The sequence below is a fragment of the Stegodyphus dumicola genome, chromosome 5 (assembly GCF_044657685.1).
Source record: "Stegodyphus dumicola isolate Sdum_Otavi_A_Nest chromosome 5, ASM4465768v1".
Lineage (NCBI taxonomy): Eukaryota > Metazoa > Arthropoda > Arachnida > Araneae > Eresidae > Stegodyphus > Stegodyphus dumicola.
Genome location: NC_140772.1, coordinates 68,146,777 through 68,167,065, shown reverse-complemented (window position 1 = coordinate 68,167,065; position 20,289 = coordinate 68,146,777). Strand labels below are relative to the sequence as shown.

Here is a 20,289-nt window from a genome sequence, read left to right as displayed (position 1 = left end):
GAAATATCCATATCTCTACAACAGCCATGTAAATCCTGACAACGGCATCTATCGGCACATTTTTTAAACTACCGTATTTGCCGGCATATATGACGCACCCCTTTTTTATACACATTTTTGAAGGATAAAACGTTATCACTGATCATTATAATGAATTTACAGTATTTTAAATATAAAGTAATACAAGTTAATAATTTCTGCAAATATCCAATCTATCCGGGAAAGACCATCTTTTAATTTTTTTCGTCAAAATTCAGATACTCATCTCAAGAGCTAACTGGAAAGTCAATAGAAACCTTCTAAATCAGCATCAGAGTCCTCATACAACAAATTGTCCCCTGTACCCTCCAGTGCATTACTAATACCACATTTCTTAAATGATTTAAACACTATCTTTAGTTTCACAGCATCCCAGTTCACAGTTCTTATCATTTTATCAGTCGGGGTGGCCCGAAATGCCTATCTATAGTCTTGTTACCATACGCAATCACACGTACCTTGTATGTTATGTTATAGCAATGCCGACAATGGTTTTTGAGCTATAACTTGGCAAGAAATTAAAGATAACTGAACAGTAGAAATTTCACACGCTTAAAAGTCGTTCACAAAAATTGGAAAGTTTTCAGCTGTGATTGTCGATATGTGCGCATGCGGGTTCAATGAACTTTATGTAACTAATGTTCCCATACTCTGCAAAAAACAAGACAAAAGATTGTGCAACTCCGAATAGAGGAAATTTTGAGAAATAAATGTAATCGAAAACTGAGTAAGACGGATTCCGTTGTTCAGACCTATTTTCAAAGACAAAAAGTGCGTCTTATACAGCGGCAAATATGGTATTTTTCCTTCACTAAACAAAATTCAATTGTTTCACGATGGTTCAGATTCCATTCGTAAAATATCCAGTCATTCTGACTGGTAGTTTTAAAGTTAGAGCAGCGTTTTGATATCGCAACTTTAATTATAATCACCCTGTAATTGTTGAAGATATTGCTAATGAGGATGAAATATTAACTCATCAAGTTCATTATAATTAATCAAGTTTGAAAAATTGTTACGACATTTAAACATTCTCCTACAAAAAATGCCTTATTTGAAAAATATATAATAACTGGAAGTAAAACAGAACATGTTTTAATATTAGATTCTAAACCACGTTGGAACAATTTACTCCTAGTGATGGAACGATTTATGAAACTGAAATATGCAATCCCCAAAAGCAACAATCGACTTTAATCTCCCAATTAATTTTTCCGATACGGAGAGATTCTAATTTCTTAACAGTTAGTGCAACAAGGAACAGCTCACATCACTATTTAAAGAATTATATATTACATTGAAAAATCGCACAGGAGAAAGGCATACTGAAATAGAAAATGGCTTACGGTATTTACATAATTATAATGATTTAAAAATGAAAAAGAGGAAGAGACTAATCAAATCAAGTTTATGTTAAATTTTCTTAAAATGAAAATAGAAAGAAATATTAAACTTTCTTAAATTACCCACAAACCTATCCACACACAGAAGAATTCGGTACAGTTATCGAAGATGATGATGGCACTAATGTCGATAGTGAAAAGAATTGTCTCTTGAACAAAAATTAGAATTAGCACTAACTAAAAAAAAATTCAACAAGCCAAAATAAAATACAGAAATCAGTTATATCCAAAACCATCCAATGAGAAATCGATTTATTTGAAGATGAGGGATTTCGAGATAAATACTTGGAAAAAGTATATCGCCCTTGCTAACAGTACCACCTACTAGTGTAAGATGCTGAAAGAGGGTTTTAGACAGCTGGTAATTTTTACACAAAATTACGCTCCAGGCTCAATTATGTTTTTTTAAGATCACATTTCAAAAATTTTAATAGTACCACAGAATACTGATATTTACACTTTTTTGTGATTTAAATATATAAGATGGTCCTCGTTTCTTTACAATTCTTTATATACTGTTATAATGTATAAATTATGAATGATTTTTTGGTGGTATATACTCTAATAAAATTGGCAAATAAAACAAAGAAACACCTGTGTTTTCTTTCTTTTTTTATAAAATTCCTACTACCGAATACAGGTATTGAAATTTTGGTCCGAAATTGCAATACCTAATCATGCCTACCTTACTCCACCCTAACCAGTTTAGCCTCTCTCCTCCTACTATTAGGGCTCCTACTTGTAATCTTGAAATTGGTATGGCTGAAAAGATATACGAGGCAGTTCCTGACGCTCTTAAAGCTTTTTCCTTAGAAGTTATAGCTACAAATAACCCTAGCTGTGAGTGGATCCACATTTCTACTGATGACACTGCACGTAAGGAAAATACTGGTGCCGGTTGTACTGTGAAGGATATTTTGCGGAATCCTATTCTGTTGATCTGAATGCCTCTAACTTCGACGCAGAGATTTTTGCCACAGGAAAGGCAATTTTAAATCTTCTTGTACCTGATACTAACTTTAGCAAGGCAGTTATATTTGCTCACTCCCGAGTGGGCAGCTGTCTGATTACTTTCTTGTTGAAGAGACCAAGATAAATGTATCCAATGCAATGGCTTTTGGCTCGGAGCTTGTTTTTCAATGGATCCCCAGCCACTGGAAATGAAAAAGCCCATCTTCTGCCTAAAAATGGCTGTAAGCTATCCTGGCGCAGCCCTTGTTTGTCATAAAATCTTGTCGATTAGGTGGATGGGGCTGCGCCCTATTTGTACCCTAGCCACATTATGCTATAATGATTTGAAATCTGAATGATAAAAATGATTACTTTAGCCACATTTCTCACTTTCCACTTAACAGTTTAGTTCTGAGGCAAAGAGGAAAGTGGACCAACTTTTAAATGTATAAACTCCTTTCAACTGATAAAGTGTGGAATACTCTTGTATTTTCGCCTATCCCAGTGGACATACCCCGTGCATTCTTTACGGCAAATTTTCAACTCTCGACAAGACATTTTATATAAATACCTGCACCGCATTGGTGTAGTTGCTGATGATGTCCGTCCGGTGAAACCATGGACTTTCTTCATTTGACAACTTGTACTGCACTTCATTTTATGATCTTAGTTCTGACAACTTTCCAAAGGCTAAATTTTAATGGGGGCTGCCAGAGGTTTCATGGCAGATATCGCTACAGACTGACATAGGGAAGAGCATCTTAGCTGCATTTAAAAAGAGCATGAAAATGTGTTATCATACTTACTTTGACAGTTCCCATCGTAAAAGGTGACGTCATCAAGAGCAAAGTTTCCATCAGTGGTTTCACCTTCAAATTCAATCTGCATTGAAATAGATAATAATAAACTTGTTAGAGAAGATTTCAATTAAATTCATAGTAAATATATAATGTGCACACCATGCGACTGCCTTGTACTGACTATTGAAATTTTACTTTTTAAAATTCCTACTATCAGCTCACACTCAACCAATATCTTGTGCAAATTTTCAATTGTTAATAAAATACTTTCTATTCGTCCACTGAAGTTCAAATACATTTTTTTAAAGTTGTAGTTGATGACACTTGATGTTAATATAATTTTTTCACATATTTAAAATTTTGTTGTATTTTTAAAATGTTTGTGTTGATCTAAGTAGGAATTGACTTTAGACAATTTTTTTATATTACTTGTATCCCTGCAATTTCTTTAGACTTATTTCCTCGAATTTCATTAGAAATGCATTTCTGTTACAATCAATCACTTCGCAGCAATGCAAAAGTACATAAACACTTCAAACATCTTCATTCGAAATTGTTAAATACAGAAAAATCTAAAATACCAAATACAGTAAACAACCCAAACAAAGTGAATTTATTGGTTAGCAAGTGTGAAGCGACGCCACTAAGAAAAATCACGCTTCCGAGACTAGAATTATTCGGCGCTTTGCTTGCTGCTCAGTTAGCAAGCAAAGTCAAGAAAATGGTGCATTTAAAAAAAGGCACTCAATGTTTTTTGGGCGAATTCAAAAATCACTCTGTTGGATTAAGAGGACAACAAAATGATAGAAATCATTTGCCACCAACAGAGTGAATGAAATACAGGGTTTAAGTGATACTGGTGCCCTGAGAAAGAAAATCTCGCAGATCTCAGCAGGAGAGTTGGTGCTGACATTTTATTGAATAGGTAACATTTGGTGGCATGGACCCAGTTTTTGAAAGAAAAGACTGATGTTTCTGTAGACAATGACATTCTAATTTCTTTAGATGACTTTTAGATGAACTAAAGAAAGCCAGTGAGCCTAATGATCCTATTGCCTTTATTGTTTTTAATCATAGCTCTATAGCTGATATTCTTTTGAGTAATAATTAACTATTGTTCATGTTATGTATTTATATTTATCAATAATGTTAAAACTAATGAAAAGCTTACCTGAAAAAAAAAAAAAAAAAAAAAAAAAAAAAAAAAAAAAAAAAAAAGGGAAAACATTTTAAGATCTACGCAAGTACAAGTTATTTTCATAACGAAAGGGAAAACTGTTCCTGATCAGAATTTTCTTTAAATTCTAAAGACAACATTTTAAGTCAAAATATACAAAGTAATACATATAAGATGTACAGCATTTATTTCATAATAATTTACACTGTTCAGCAGCAAAGTCCTCCTTATAAAACAGAGGTATCCTGCATAATTTTCACCTATTTTAATTTCAAACCAACATTAAAAAAGTCTGGATTGCTCATTATTTTTAAGAAATGATTTGTTTTCTATAGAGAAAGCAGTTTTTAAGCAGAAAAGGCACTAACGTGAAGCAAACTGTGTATCTCTTGAATACGAATACTGCTGAATTGCTTTAAATTTATCTTTTACAGAATGGCAATGAAAATATTGGAATATGAATCTCTTAATTCTGAGGATAAATTTGATCATTTATTTCAATGCATGAAACCGAACTCGCCAGCTTATTAGAAGATTTTGCTCTCTAAAGAGAATTATGGAAAAGCTACAGAGCTTTTTAAATCTATATTTGGCAAGGAAGAGTTTTTAATTGAATATTACATATGTGAACTCAAGTGTATTTGAGTTAAAATGACATGCAAATAACTATTATTGCAGGAGTTAAACAAGCAACAAGAATTAGCACAATATTTATAAATTTACAGGACTAGTTTTGAAGGTTAAATATAGAAACTCCTTCTTCAACTTCAGAAGTGCAAATGATGAAGGAAAAAGCAGTAATAAGATTAGGCAATAAGAATGATAAGAAGGATGTCAAGCTGCTGGCACCCTCTATTGATGAAAAATGAAAACAGCTATCAAATAATTTCATTAGAAACTGAGGGTAAAGACGGATTGGAACTGGGATTGCTAACTAGAACTGAAAGATTTATATCAAAGTGAAATGCCTCTAGAAAATCTAATTTAAATAATCTTAAATAAAATTATTAATAATTAATCTTAAAATAATTTAATAACTTAAAATTTTAGAATATTGCACATGTTTATGGAGCTCAGTAATAATCATATCAATACATAATACAGTATAGAATACTGTTATTTATGCTGCATTATTATGTAGAATATTTTATGTAAAGAAGCTGTAAGAAAAATTGAAGCACAATTCAAGGACTAAGAAGGAAGAAGGTACTGAAGGATGATTGCTACATAGGGGGCTGGTTGGGCAAAGCACTCAAGAGCTATCTGCCTAAGATAGAAGAGATGCCTTCTTCCCTCTGTGGAGGGCTTTTTATGGAACACTGGTTCATATACACATTATACATGGGAGGGATAACTGCAGTCAAGAAATTTTTTCGAAACTTAAATGTACAAACATTCACTTCAGTGGAAGCATTAGTAGAATGCCTGTCTTTCATGTACATCACAGACAATCCATTATATCATACTGAATAGCTTGTATTATCCAGAAATGCTGACCTTACAGAAACACTTAAATAATACAGAAAAACGGAGTTGGAGGATAAAACATTTGCCAAAAAGGTTGTTGTGGTTTGATGAAAATTTTTCTCTGATCAAAGAACACAAGTATTTGCATTCGAGCACATTTTTTACAAAATGCAGCTTCACACTAAATAGTCAAAAGATGCTTTAATTTCTATTTGCATGAGATCACCTGTGTATGCTGCCCCACAAGATATTACTTCACATATGTCTTTTATGAAGAATATACTAACATCCTCTAACAACAAAATTCAGTTGTTGCAAGTTTTACACATGTGATATGATTCTTCCACAAACTTTTTTTGAAAGAGTTATACATTTCATATTATGGTGGTATAACTACGAGGGTATACTTTGAGCTTATGTTACTGCAGTGGCTCTCAAGTTTTTTTGCCCCATGCAACTCCAAAACTCAAAAATGCATATACATCTACTTAAATTTAGATTATTTTTAATGTGCTTTTAATAAACCAGAAGTATAGAAAATGTTGATAAAACTTGAATAAGAGTAATTTTTTATATACATAAACTAAAACAAGTTTAAGAGTAAAAGGCTGACCACATCCCACACATGAAACCATGAAAATTTTCCCCCAAGGGGAAATTTCAACCTGGCTGAGAACCCCTGTGTTATTGGGTATATATATTTCAGTCTATTCCATACATGTCATATATATACATTTTAGGGAAGAAGGATCATAAGTAGAACTTGATGATAGAATTATTTTATTTATTAACAAGTATATAAAACTTGTTAATAAATAAAATAATATGTTAGAATATAGATACATATTAGCTTCAATCATTAAAACATTTGTATAAAAAATAAATATATTAAAACACCAGGAACATTAAACTGCAGTTCTGACAAGATCTTCTCTCGGAATATCTTTCGCTAGTCAAGTCATGAAGAAAGAAAGAAAGACCAATCAAAGAGTACCAATGCAAACATTTATAGTGAACTATAGTTTTATAGTATAAAGCCATATGGCTTGTCATATACCTACATATGCATACCCGCAATGGAAAAACTCATCCTTCAGAACATAACTACAAAAACCAGTGTGGAAATTCTACATGCTGGCTGTAATCTCCTATTCCTAGTGATTGTCTCTATAAGGAGATAAACACTAGTTGTGCATACTTATTACATCTGGACTGAAAGACCTTAAAGATGTGTTAAATAGCTAGTGTAGTACATATATCTTACGTTCAATTTCACATACATCCATTTCTATCCATTGACCTATAAGCAAAATACATATTGGCCATCTCAGCCTAGTATGATGGTGCATCTTAGGTCATGCAAAGTCAATGACTCAGAAGGTAGTAATATTTAATTTATTATTTAACCTTTAGCTTTTTTATTTAACCTTTTAGCACCTTTAGCTGGCATTTCTTGACACATGGTCCAAGAAAAGTATGATTTTTTTAGTATTCTGGATATATCAAGGAAATTCGGAACATGGCTTTTGTAATACTTAAGCTAGAGGAATAAAAGTAAACAGGCAATTCAGTTTATTATGAAAAACACATATCATAGATAAGTCTAGCTGTGTTACAGTAGTTTTCCCTTCCCTATGTTTCAGAAATCTCCACCAACAGAATTAATATTTTCACTTAATTACATATTAACCTGTCATTTACTATTCTTTGGAATTCAGTTTTTTTCACATCTGCAGATACAAAAATCTCCTTACTGACTATAAAATTCTTAATATTTTAGCTTGTGTTGCAACATACAAATGATAAACATAAGAGGTCAATATTTAATATATGATTTGATTTAGTTGATTATGGCAAAGCACACTAGGGCTATCTGCCTAAAGGGATGCCATTGTAGAGAACATTTTAAGGGAAACTGGCTCATATACAAGTTACACATGAGGAAAATCACGAAAATGCCCAAGCAGCTAGCACATTTGCCTGTAATCAAACCCAGGTCATACCTACCACTGTTCAGCGATTTTACCGCTCGCCCATTGGTGGGCACATTTAATATACGAAAAAATTCTGAAGTCTTACATATTAACTGTGTTACTGCAAATGAAATTCCAGTTTGCATAGACACTTACATGGTGTGGTTATTAAATAATGAGATTGATCTCTTTGTCCATAACATACAGTAATGAACAGCCCACATTAGATGAATTCATTAGAGAGAAGAAAAAGACAGCTGTTGCTTTCACTCAAAATCAATCTGAGAGCAGTAATTGAAAGGACAAGGATGGAAGCTTCGTCATGTCTGTTGCTAAAAAGCAAGCAATGGTACCTTTTGAACCTTTTTTGTTTCAACCTTTTGAAATTTTAAAGAAAAATTTCCAAAGGAAACAAAAGTATGGTAGGCCATTATACATTCAATATAAAGGTGAAATATATTGTTTTGTATACATCTAAAAATAAATAAAAATTTATTTTTCTCGAAACTTTTATGTTGGTCATTTAAAAAAAAAAAAAAAAAACTTTGGAGTTGGGGGGAGGCAAAGTAAACAAAAAATAAAATATGGAAGAAAATATGCATATTCAGATTTTATCACCAGCTTTTTTTCCCCCTGTAAACCAGTGATTTTATCACTAAGATTTTAAAAACCTCAACAAATTAATTCAAATAACATACACAACTATGTTCACTCCACCTTCTAATATTACAAGCAACATACATATTATTAGAACTTGAAGCTCTTGCTCATTTTTTAAAGTTGTGCATTATTCTTTTGCAAACATGGAAATTAAAACTTTTTTTATAACTACATAGTTATAAAAAAAGTAAAACTGAAACTAAATTGTAATGTAAAACTCAAACTAAATTGGCAAGTTCAATGTTACTTGTAGATTCCTTCAGTTTTAGAAAATAATATATACTAAGATATCTGTTAACAAATTTGAATATTCTATTTGCATGACTAACTATAAACTACAAAAATTTGTGTCTCAGATATTTTAGAGGAATATTACTGCAAAATATGTAACTGTAAGATAATACATATAATAACTCTAATACATAACAACAGCTAGTAGAAGTACGGAATAAACAATGTTTAGCTATCTTGTTATAATTATTTCCATTTATCTAACATATAAATGTTATAATTACTATGCAAACTTATTTTTCTGAAGATAGTACCATCTTTGGTATCTAGGCAAAAATTACAGTCTCCAAAAATAAAGAATGGTACTTTCTCATATTGGTCAGTAGAAAACCTGTAATATATCAGTTTTATAACTTGTAATATATCATTATCTAAAATAGATACTAAGCAAAACAAAACAAAAACAAAAAAGCATTCAAGACAAATTGCAAAATGGCTATGAGATAATATTACAACAACTTTTTTAATGTAACACAGTCTTAGAGATTTGAAATAATAACATAAAATTGTATAATAAAAAATAATAAAATTAAATGACTCAGATATAAATATGAAACTGATCAATTTGTCACAAATTTAAAATAACTATATACACAGAAGCATATTTAAAAGAACAAAATGCATAATCCAACTTGATGTAACCTTCAAATATGAACAAATAAAAATAAACAAACATAAAGGATCATAACACTATGCTCAATAACTAATGCTAATATCAGAAATTATTTTTAAATACTCAAGAAAGAATACTGTTCTCTTTTATTTTCAAAAACTTTTTTTTTATAATTATATTCTGTATACAAGGGGGGGGGGAACAGCAATGATTGTTTATGCAGTCAATATCGAATAAGAACATTCTATTTCCTATATTTTGAATAGCTTGCTCCTTTCATCATTTTCGTATTTTTGTTTATATTTTTTCTATTCTTTTGCAATATCTAAAAACAAAATAAATTACTGGCCCCATCAAGGGTGGTAAAGTTACAAATAATATTTAATAATTATAAATGAGAGATTAATTAGTCAACAATAAGCATGCTTTATAAAGCCTGCCTGATATGAATGACCATTAAGTTTTTGCAGCTAAATTAAGAAACAGACTTCTTCATGAATTTACCATTTGAAATGTATTTGACCCCTTGTCAAATACATTTCAAACATCTTAATGTGGATGCACAAACATTTGCAGCATTTCTCTATAATGAACAGTTATTATATGCTAAAATAAATTCCAGTACTTACATAGTAAAACTTATGTTTTCCACAAATTGTACAGAAACTTAATATAAACTTTCTCCATAAAGCAAATTTCTTCAATGCACAGAATTTAATAAGAAAAACTTGTTTTTGTTTTTGAATGATAATGAAACCATTTCTTGAATTTTTCCCTTCCCTAGCAATTGAAGTCTGATATTATCCCTAAAAGTCATGAATCAATCCCTGAGGTCATGCCACAAACCAACTTCACACAATCCATAAATGTGGAGTAATTTGCATTTCCACGGTCTTTTGAATGAATTAGTCACCTTCACTTCACTTCTTAGCATTTAAAAACACACTTTCAAGAAAATTTATTTTAGCAGTAGATCCTACATTTTTATTTGTAATTAAATAAACCTGAACTGCTTCTCCTTTTCTATTTTTGCTGATTCAAGAAATCTGAAACATTGCCATTCAGAAATTAAAAGGTAATATTTTAATATCATTTGGACTGCATCACTAATAACATTTCCAGATATTTCTATCATTGGAAGAAAGAGAAATATAGTCATAATCATGGAAAAAATCATCGTTTCTTTTTCAAGTGCAGATGCACAATCTGATCACTAACGGAACTGTATGGTTTTATGTCAGCATCACTTAATCCATGAATGCCTATATCATTTCAACTATAATATTAGGTTAAATTAATTATGATTAATTTTTTACTTTTAATTATGTTTTAACAGGTTCAGCATTACTACTATGCCCAAGACATTATTATTTAATTAAAAAGCATTATTATTTAATTAAATACTTATATGCATATCTATGAAGAATCCTAGATTTTCTTCAAATGTAATTAGTCAAACAATTTTTCAGCACGAAATTTTTCATAGTTCTTTCAATTCAGACAAACTTTGATGAGCATCCTTGAACTGAAGGGATTAAGAAGTCCCTTCAATTCAGCTCAATGAAATTTGATTGAATGCAAGGTTTTTTAATCTGCAGATTTTATAGGTGTTTTGTCTTATGAAATACTCACCACCTAACTACCCAAATGAATGAGCTATTTGGCATTCTATAATATTAAGAATATATGATAATTTTCCTCCTGAAAATGATCATCTGAAAAATCTATTTAAACATTTAAGAATATATTTCAATAGTTAATAACTTCAAACCTCTGAAATAAAACTTTATATATTTGCTTTCCTTACAGTATGATATTTAGATAAATTAACTATCTTCCTTGTGGGATGTATAAGTTATCTTTTGCATAATACGTTATTCTTAGTCCTAGAATCTTTTAAAAAATATGGGATTATTATATGTGAGGCCAATTAACTTGTAAGGATTTTATGTTTTACTAAAGTTTATTTTATTTTAAAACTTTAGTGTCTTCTCTTATTTTCCACTTCCGGCCAGAATAAATGTGGTTAGTTTTAGTATGCAAATTGAGCTTGCAAACTATTAAGTATTTAAGTTGTGGCTTTTAGCCAAGAAGGAGTTAAGAGAGAGAGAGAGACTTCTCGCCACCTTATTCCATGCATGCTTTTCAGTCAGTTGCTGTCCGCCTTTCAGGCCAGAAATTTAGTCCTCTTGATATTGAAGACATACTGTAGTTTTCCTGCATTCTGTGTATTACATACGTAAAGACCTAAAAGGCCAATCTTAGTGATACTAGTCTTTGTATAGTATTTGAGTTTAGCTCTTATTTAAATTTAGTTAGTTTGTAGTTCTTATTTTTTTAGTTCAGACCACAAGTACTGTTCTTTGTATCCTGAAGTGTGGAAGCAGCTGCAAACCATGAAGAATAAAGGGTAATTAAATCCTTCCCATCTTTGTCATATCTTCTACAATTTCATCGGACATACTTTAAAGTAAACTCACTGTTCTTCTCAGGACACCCACATGTTCGCCAGAGTGATTAGACGAAATAGTAGTCCGCATAAATTGAGCACAATTAAAAAGCTTCATAGAAATATATTATTTGCCTCAGAGCTAAAAAGCACAAAATAATGAGAGTTTGCTCTGGGTCTGACTTCTTTATTTCTGAACTGACTGAGTGAGTGAATTTTTAAAAATTCCAACACATCGATAAGCGAGTTTTCTTCACAGAGACCTTCAGAGTGGGCAGACAGCCTTGATGAGATAGCCCATAACAAAATAAATGAACTACATTAATATTCTCTTTCTGATGTTAAAAATTTTCATACTGGCTAATTAGAAACATATGCAGTTACAAAGTTCATTCAATGAAGTTTCAAACAGATTTCTATTTTTATGTACACCTATAAATATCTATTTTATACTTTTCATATATACATGCACATCTGTTGGGTTTACAGTTTAGACACTAAAGCACAGTACCAGCAAATAATAATATTTAAATGAATCACTAACAGCTCTTATATGAGAATATTTCATCAATCAGAGGCCAAGCAATTAAATCCACTGAATTCTAATAGTTTACACTGGATTTGGCTTCTGGCATACAGGCTGATGTTTTCTATAAATAATGTGAATACATAGCAGTTTTTCTTAGAAAGCATCCCTTCCAAGACAAATAACAAACAATAATTATTGCCACAAACACCTAAGAATCTAATTAGAATATTTCTCAAATATATTGCAAACTGGCATTATCAGTGATGAAATTTATTGATCATTCTTTTCAAAAATACCAAAACCTGCAAGATAACCCGAATATTTAAAAAAAAAGGGGGGGAGGCTTTTTATACCCATTACTGTACATAACAAAGTAACTAAATTCAGCAGGTGCAAGAGCTCAGTGAACAACTGCTTTTCAAACTGGAGGTAGAATTTTCTTGCCTCTCTGAAGCAAATCAATTCAGGAATATTTTCTATGCCACACTACACAGTTCATTTAATCCTTATTAACAACATAGCTGACTGCTCACTAGAGTATCAGCAAAACATTGATATTGTACATGATACAAATGTATATAAATAAAGAGGATATATACACAAGATGCAATTGGACATATAAGAAATACTCTTAAAATCAAATTACTCAGATAAAAATATCACCCGCAGAATAATTAAGGATAATGTTGCTCTGGGTACGTCACTTTTACTGACAATAATGTTGCATGTATAAAGGAACATGAAAATTTCTCTCAAAGAAGTGTGTCTTTGATGAAGTAGCAACCAGTCCTCTAAATAGTGCATACATAATTGTACATGCAAGTATAGTTCTAGAGAAAGAAGTACAACTAGAAAAAAGTTTCCATAAAGTTTCTATTGAAAACTCAAAATATTTATGAATAATAATAATAATAATAATAATGATCCTGCAGTTTAATAGGAACAAGAAATTAACTCTCTTTACAAAACTCATGTATGATTTTATATCATGAATAATAAAAGTGTGGGGATTCCTTGATAAATTTATAAAGTAATATAATTTTAACAATGCAATTCAATGAAGATATTTTATTATTTAGGTTGGCACACTATTTGTGACGTAAACTGTAGATTAATCCTGTAAAAAACATTATTTAACGTCCTTCTCCAGATTTGTTTTCTTGAAATTATTTTCAATTTCCCAAACCTAAAATTGCCTCTCAAAGTAAAAAAAAAAAAAAAAAAAAAAAAAAAAAAAAAAAAAAAAACTTAAAAGTGACATGGCAAGGTAGCAATAAGTGCTTTTCAAACTGGAGGTAGAATTTTCTTGCCTCTCTGAAGCAAATCAATTTAGGAATATTTTCTATGCCGCACTCACAGTTCACTTAATCCTAGTAAACAACATAGCTGATTGCTCACTAGAGTGTCAGCAAAACATCAATACTGTACATGATATGGATATAGATAAATAAACAATATATACAAAGTTAAGTTGCAATTGGATATATAACATATCATTGAGTTACAATTGGATAGTGGATCCTCTCTCACAGCATTGCCCAAAACAAGCCTCTATCATTTGTTAAACAGGTTTTAACTCAATAGTATGTCCAATGAGCTTTGCTTGAAATTTAATCTGCAAGTGAAATATCTTTAAAATGAAAGGTGGTCTTCCTGAACGATACAATTCAAATTTGAGAATTTGGCCAGAATACATAATTAATGGAAATATAACTGTTTAAAAACTAATGTTTTTGTGTCAACACTGAAAACAAATATTTCTGAAAGAAGGAAATTAGAAGAATGAACAACTGCAGAAAATCCATTTCAGAGAAGTTGCATGTTCAAAGCAAAATATCTGAATGTTCAAACCGTATTTTATTAAAATTTTTCAGGCAGTGAAAGCACATCAAGTAGTTAAGCAAATGGGCCTATGTAAACTGAAAAGGGCCAAGATACAACTTTGTGGATGAATGCAAAATATGATTATTTTTTTACTGAAGGGCTGTATAAATTTACATATGTCACAGAATGTTATATCGTAAATTGAAAACCCAAAGATGTCTCAGCCAAATGATTAAGAATTTATCCAAAGTTCAACAATCAAGTAAAAAACATTTATACCATCTAAAAACATTTAAATGTTGATGAAACTAGTCATTTCTTTCTTCTCCAGTTTTTAAAATACCTCACCTCTGAAGACCTTCAGTATCACGGTGAAAATCCCTTCACTATTTTATATTGAGCAAATAAGGAAAATATAGAAGACTACTCTTAAGAATGTTACAAAAACCAAGATGTTTCACAACTATTGACAATATGCAGCCCAAAAAAGTGAATGACAGCAGACATATTTGTAGAATGTGTCAAAAAATTGGCAAAGTATTAAAAACTCAAAAATAATTTTTTGCGAACTCATTTTTTTTATATTACACTATTTAATTCTTATGATTTAAAAAAAATGAAATATTTAAACTTATTCTGAAATACGCATAACATTTTAACAAACTTAAAAGTAAGATGATAAAAATGTAATAATATATAAAAAAAGTCACAATAACAAAATTGTTTAAAGCCAAGGCAATGAAAAACTGCATAAACAATATATGTATCTCCTCCTAAATTAAAATTCTATTATCATCTTTTTCATTTATATATTCTTCCAGAATGGCTCACTGAAAGACGTACGAATTGTGCTTACTATATTTCCTTTTTTTAAGACATCTATTTTTTAAATGCATCATGGTGTACACTGGTTCACAAAGCACTCTTTAAAAGGAAATGCAGTTAAAATAAATAAAAAACACTGAAAAAATTTATATTAATAAATACTTAAAAGTACACAATTCAAATGTATAAAATTAAATTTTTTACATAATTATTTAAAGGAATATAATTCAGTAATATATCTAAAGCAATTCAGTAAAATTTGAAAAGGGAAAAAATTCCAACAGTGATTAAAAAATGTAATATATGGCAAAAATATTTCTACGAAAGAAGAACTGAGACTTCGGCAGATTAAGAATGAAAAGAAAAGTGAAATATGTTGCCAAAAACTAGGAAGTTCTCCAAGTGAATTACTCTTGGGCACAATGTAAAAAAAGCGAGCAAAACTTAATTCTCAAATTTTTCCTTAAATTTCTGATCACAATTTATAAAATTCGATATTTGAATACATTAGTTCAGTCTTAGAATTGAAATATGGAAAAAAATTGCCATGCTTTTTCAGAAAAATTCCAATTTTATGTCAGAATAAGTATATTAGAATAACACTGCATATAAATATATCTTATGTTATCAAATATATATCTTATGTTATGCTTTCAAGACGTAAAAAATGCAAGCTGAATTTCAGCAACTGGCCGAGTAGAATGGAAGATACAGAATTGCTTCCCTGCTTTCTTTTATTTCCTTGATTCAGTTATACCTGAAAATGCCCTGCTAAGCTTATAGTTAGACACTCTTTAAATGCATCAGAATCCTTTACATGGAGAAAAGCATTTCCCTCACCCAAGTTTCATGAAAACATGCAATATAGCATGAATATAAATTCTGGACCAAGGCATCTCTAAAATATATGACAGGACATTTCTGTATGAATGACTATAATACTACAATAGAACACACCCTCCCAACACCTAGAACAACTCCCAATATTACTTCAATGTCAGCAATCAAATCTCTCAGAAGCTTTGCATGTAATCTCTACTTCAGCTGAAAATGTTTTAATTTTAGTGAAATTTATTCAGCAAAATTTACTTAAAACTGATTATTTGCGTTTACAGAAAAATATGGTTAAACATTAAATTTAACTTTTTAGAGCAGAAAAACAGACAATTCAAATTTCATAAAACAAATAATTTTCATTTATTTTGATACTATAATATTTAGATAGATGTAATATTAATTTAACAAATATAAACATATAGATACTGTATTTAAAATTTACATATTTATAAACATAGTATATACTTTACACATGCCACTTTCTCAAAAAAGACGCAATTTTTATACCATTTTCATTGCAATTCGCATGTTAATTTCCTTGGATAGATTACACATATTAGATGCTTTAACACATAATTTATGTGCAATTTTGTCTTTGAAATTTTAAACCTTGTGGTTTGGTAAATGATTGAAATGTTTATAACTGCAAGATTTAAAATGCTTGTAAAATGTATGGATTGACAATCATACTGATAATGCTTTTATGAAATACTTGTAAAAACAATGATCTGAACAATGTTTGGTCTTTATGGCCGAAATTCAATTGTTTTAGAATTGTTTCTTTATTATGAGTAACTAAAATGCTTCAATTTAAGATTATCATTACCATAATGTTGCTAATATAATGCCAATACAAGTAACCCTCGTATAACACAGTAGATAGGTTCCTAGAAAATGCCGTGTTGTGTGAAATCATGTTGTACGAGACCCAGAGCCAATATAAAAAGGGGCTAACACACAACAAAGAATATTACATATTTTAATTTAATACAACTTTAGTGTAATAAATTTCTTCTTTGTCATTACTCAGTATAATCAACAGAGAATGTTTTTTCAGTGGAATGAGATCGCTTTCACTTTCATTATTTCTTTCTTCATTTAAAGTTCTGCCATTCTCTTCTCTCTTTACAAAATCTGTAATTTTACTTTGCTTACTAGTTCTTACCCGGTCATTTTAAATTTCTCGATATAGGGGTAGACATTAATTTAGAAGTCAAACAACAAAAATCAGCATTATGTTTTCAAATTTTCACAGGACTAGTTTCGATGGTTTTACCGAACCATCATCCTCATTTGCAAAAGTGCAAATGAACAAGATAAGATAAGAAAGACTGAACATGAGTTAAGTTACCGGCAACATCTATTGATGAAATGAGAGCTAAAACGTAATTTCTTTAAAGATAATCTAATCTTATCCCTGTTGTATATTGTTATAGGGTTCTTGCAATTTATGAATCGTGTTACAGCGAAACCGTGTTACAGGATGCTGTGTTGAAGAAGGACTCCTGTACTTCTACACTGCTATGTGTCTGATAAATAAATAAAAATTAAAAAAATAAATAAAATAAATAAATATGCTTTCAGCTTTTTAAATTATCTAAAATTTTTCTTCAAATAGTATTCATATTTCTTAACAAGCTGTTTTATACTTATCAGTTATTTTACTCAATGTATGATGTTATAAAATTATCAACTGACACAATATGTTCTATTAACAAGTCTTAGTTCTGCATGCTTCACCTGCCATAGCCTTCAGATTTAGAATTTTCTTCTCTAATAAAAGAAGGCAATCAAAATGCATATTTTATTTCTAAAACAGCAACTAATCAAAACATTTCACCAAATTCATATTTGACATTTGAAAGGGTTTAAATGAGCACTGTACTTTACTTAGAAATAATTGCATAATGCAATGATTTTTACAATAGTAGCTACAAGATTAACCCATTTTTCACTGAGAATGAAGAAAAGTAACTTATATTAATATCAGAAACATGAAAGAAGGTGAACTGCATGTCACATTGGGATTTATTTTCATCTAACCAATGAAGAAAAAGTACACACTTTTGGAATTCTACAAGATGTTAAAATTATACCATTAGATATCCTACATGAAACAAATCATAGACTTCCTTCAACTTCAAACACAAAAATTCTATTCATTCCTTGAGCAAATTGGTTAAAAGTCACCTACAATTAATAAAATTAAAAAATATGCATGAAAGATACAAAGGCGGAGACACAACTGAGTGTCAAAATAACACACCCATTCAAAATAATGCTTGCCTGTTGCATCCCTCACACAACCAAACTGATCCCTTCACTTGATGTTACAATGAATATATTCACTAAAGAAAGAAAAGTTCAGATTGAGCCGGAGACTAGCAAACAGACAATAATGAATTTCTTTCTACTGAGGTGGCTTAAGCTCTGAAAATTATTACCTGCCAGATATCATTGCATGAAATTATAAAGTTAATGCAAGCCACATCATGCAGGTTACGAACTTTTAGCAAGCACCTCTTAGTGGCTAGCATTGAACTGTTCCTAAACCTAGAAGGCTTCTCTGAATCCTGGAAATAATACTGTATGGCTTGTTCAGCACTTTGTGGAGACATCAGTCCATGAATACTCTGCTTTGTCTTATGATTATTTTAACCTTCAACAAGTGGTTAACCTCATCTTCTTTGCAACTGATTAACCTTTTTAACAACAATTCTTCACACAAGGACTGCAAGACAATGAAGCAAGACAAACAGCCCATAGTGATTTCTTAACATGAATTATCATCTGATGATATGTGAAAATACAGATGAGTTCATTTAACTTTTTATGATGAAAAATAATTTTTGCATTTTTGTTGATTTTAACTCTTTATCACGCATTTTCAATAATAATGATTGATTCTCAAATGCCTTTATACAAACAGTGAATGCTTTTCAAAAACCACTCAAGGTTTCAGATGATTTTGGTCACCTCAGAGGTAATGTTTAATACCAGTGTTTGTTAATGTTCTCATGAAGTTAGCTGTCTACAAAAGGTGGTCATCACAGGAGAGTTCAGTATATTACAAAGCATTTGGGGGGGGAAAACTAAAATATACATACTATAAGATATCTAGAAAAATTAGTAAAATGAAAAAATATGCTTACTTTTGTAATAAATAACCTAATGCATTTTGCCTAGTTTTACTGTATCTTGACAGAAACTGAAATATAAAAATATTGGTCCAATCATATATCGGATAAGTTTAAAATGAAGTACATTGGTGAATATAAAATAATAGTAATACCAACTGAAAACAAAATAATAGCAATATCAAATAGAAGTAAACAACAGTAATATCAACAAACAAACAGTTTTTAAAATATGAATCTAATGATTCATATTTTAAAAAGCTTAAATGACAATGAAGCATTACGCTTTCAACATATTAAGCAAAATGTTTAACAATAATAAAAAAAAAAAACCACGTCAAATGACCAGTCACTTTAGCAAAAGCAAATTCAAACACAGTTTTTGTTTTTTTCTGTAAAATTGTTAATTCATAAACTGCAAAAAGCAGACCTAAACATCCACAACAATTTTTTTAAAGCTTCATTTAAACAAATATATATTTTCATATTAATAATAAATACTAAAAATAAATTTCAGAAATCAGCAAAGATAAAACTGCCTCTAATATAATCCTTGGACGATATAAAAGTAAAAACAGCCACAAAATAAATACATTAATAGATGCCAGTTTTCAGTTATCAAAACATATCTAAATTTACTGAAACTTTAAGCATTGCACCAGAAATCTAATATAAACATACATTATTAGTTTCATAAAATTTAAAAGTTAATTTGCCAACCACTGCTTCAAAAACTATTTTGCTGCAACACCTTTCAAGGTACTTAAAGAGTAGAAATTTTTTAATGCATGTTATAATCTCTTTCAGACATTATATGCAGTAATGAAAATCCTGTTCACTAGCAAAAAAATAATTTTAATACACTAAGTTTTCAGTAACTATATGCAATACAGCAAACTTAGCAATATTGATAGCAAAGAATGCTGATCAATATTGGAAAACAAACTTGGCAGTTGAGGCAAATAAATATTCATCTTTATTTCAATTGACATTTACAGCCACAATTCACCTGGCACTCTAGTCATGCCTATTAAAAAATATTTACCTTTCTGATACTGTAGTAGGAATAGAGCAGCAAGGCAGCGTCTTAGCAAGAGCAAAGAGCAAAAGAGCATAGCTATTCAATATGAAAGTTCACTAAGAGAAAGATTTATTCTCAAAATTTTGAGTTCAAGTTCTGAATTAGTTACATCTTCAATGTTATGTAAGTCATATTATATGGACTGATCTAGACAGAACACAGTCCAGGAACAGTTAACAATATTTTTAGAACAGAGAGGGAAATGACCAAATTAAATATAAGGAATTAACTGG

General features: G+C 30.3%; 1 protein-coding gene across 1 annotated transcript in view; it reads right to left on the bottom strand.

Annotated features, from left to right (window-relative positions):
• LOC146997132 (inositol polyphosphate-5-phosphatase A-like) overlaps positions 1 to 20,289 on the bottom strand; it is a 101,954-nt gene that overhangs the window by 6,321 nt on the left and 75,344 nt on the right. Inside the window, exons 6-7 of the mRNA XM_085816739.1 lie at positions 18,991 to 19,046; positions 3,200 to 3,275 (exon numbers count right to left, since the gene is read on the bottom strand). Of these exons, the coding sequence (XP_085672865.1) occupies positions 3,200 to 3,275; positions 18,991 to 19,046 (132 nt within the window). The remainder of the gene's footprint in view (positions 1 to 3,199; positions 3,276 to 18,990; positions 19,047 to 20,289) is intronic.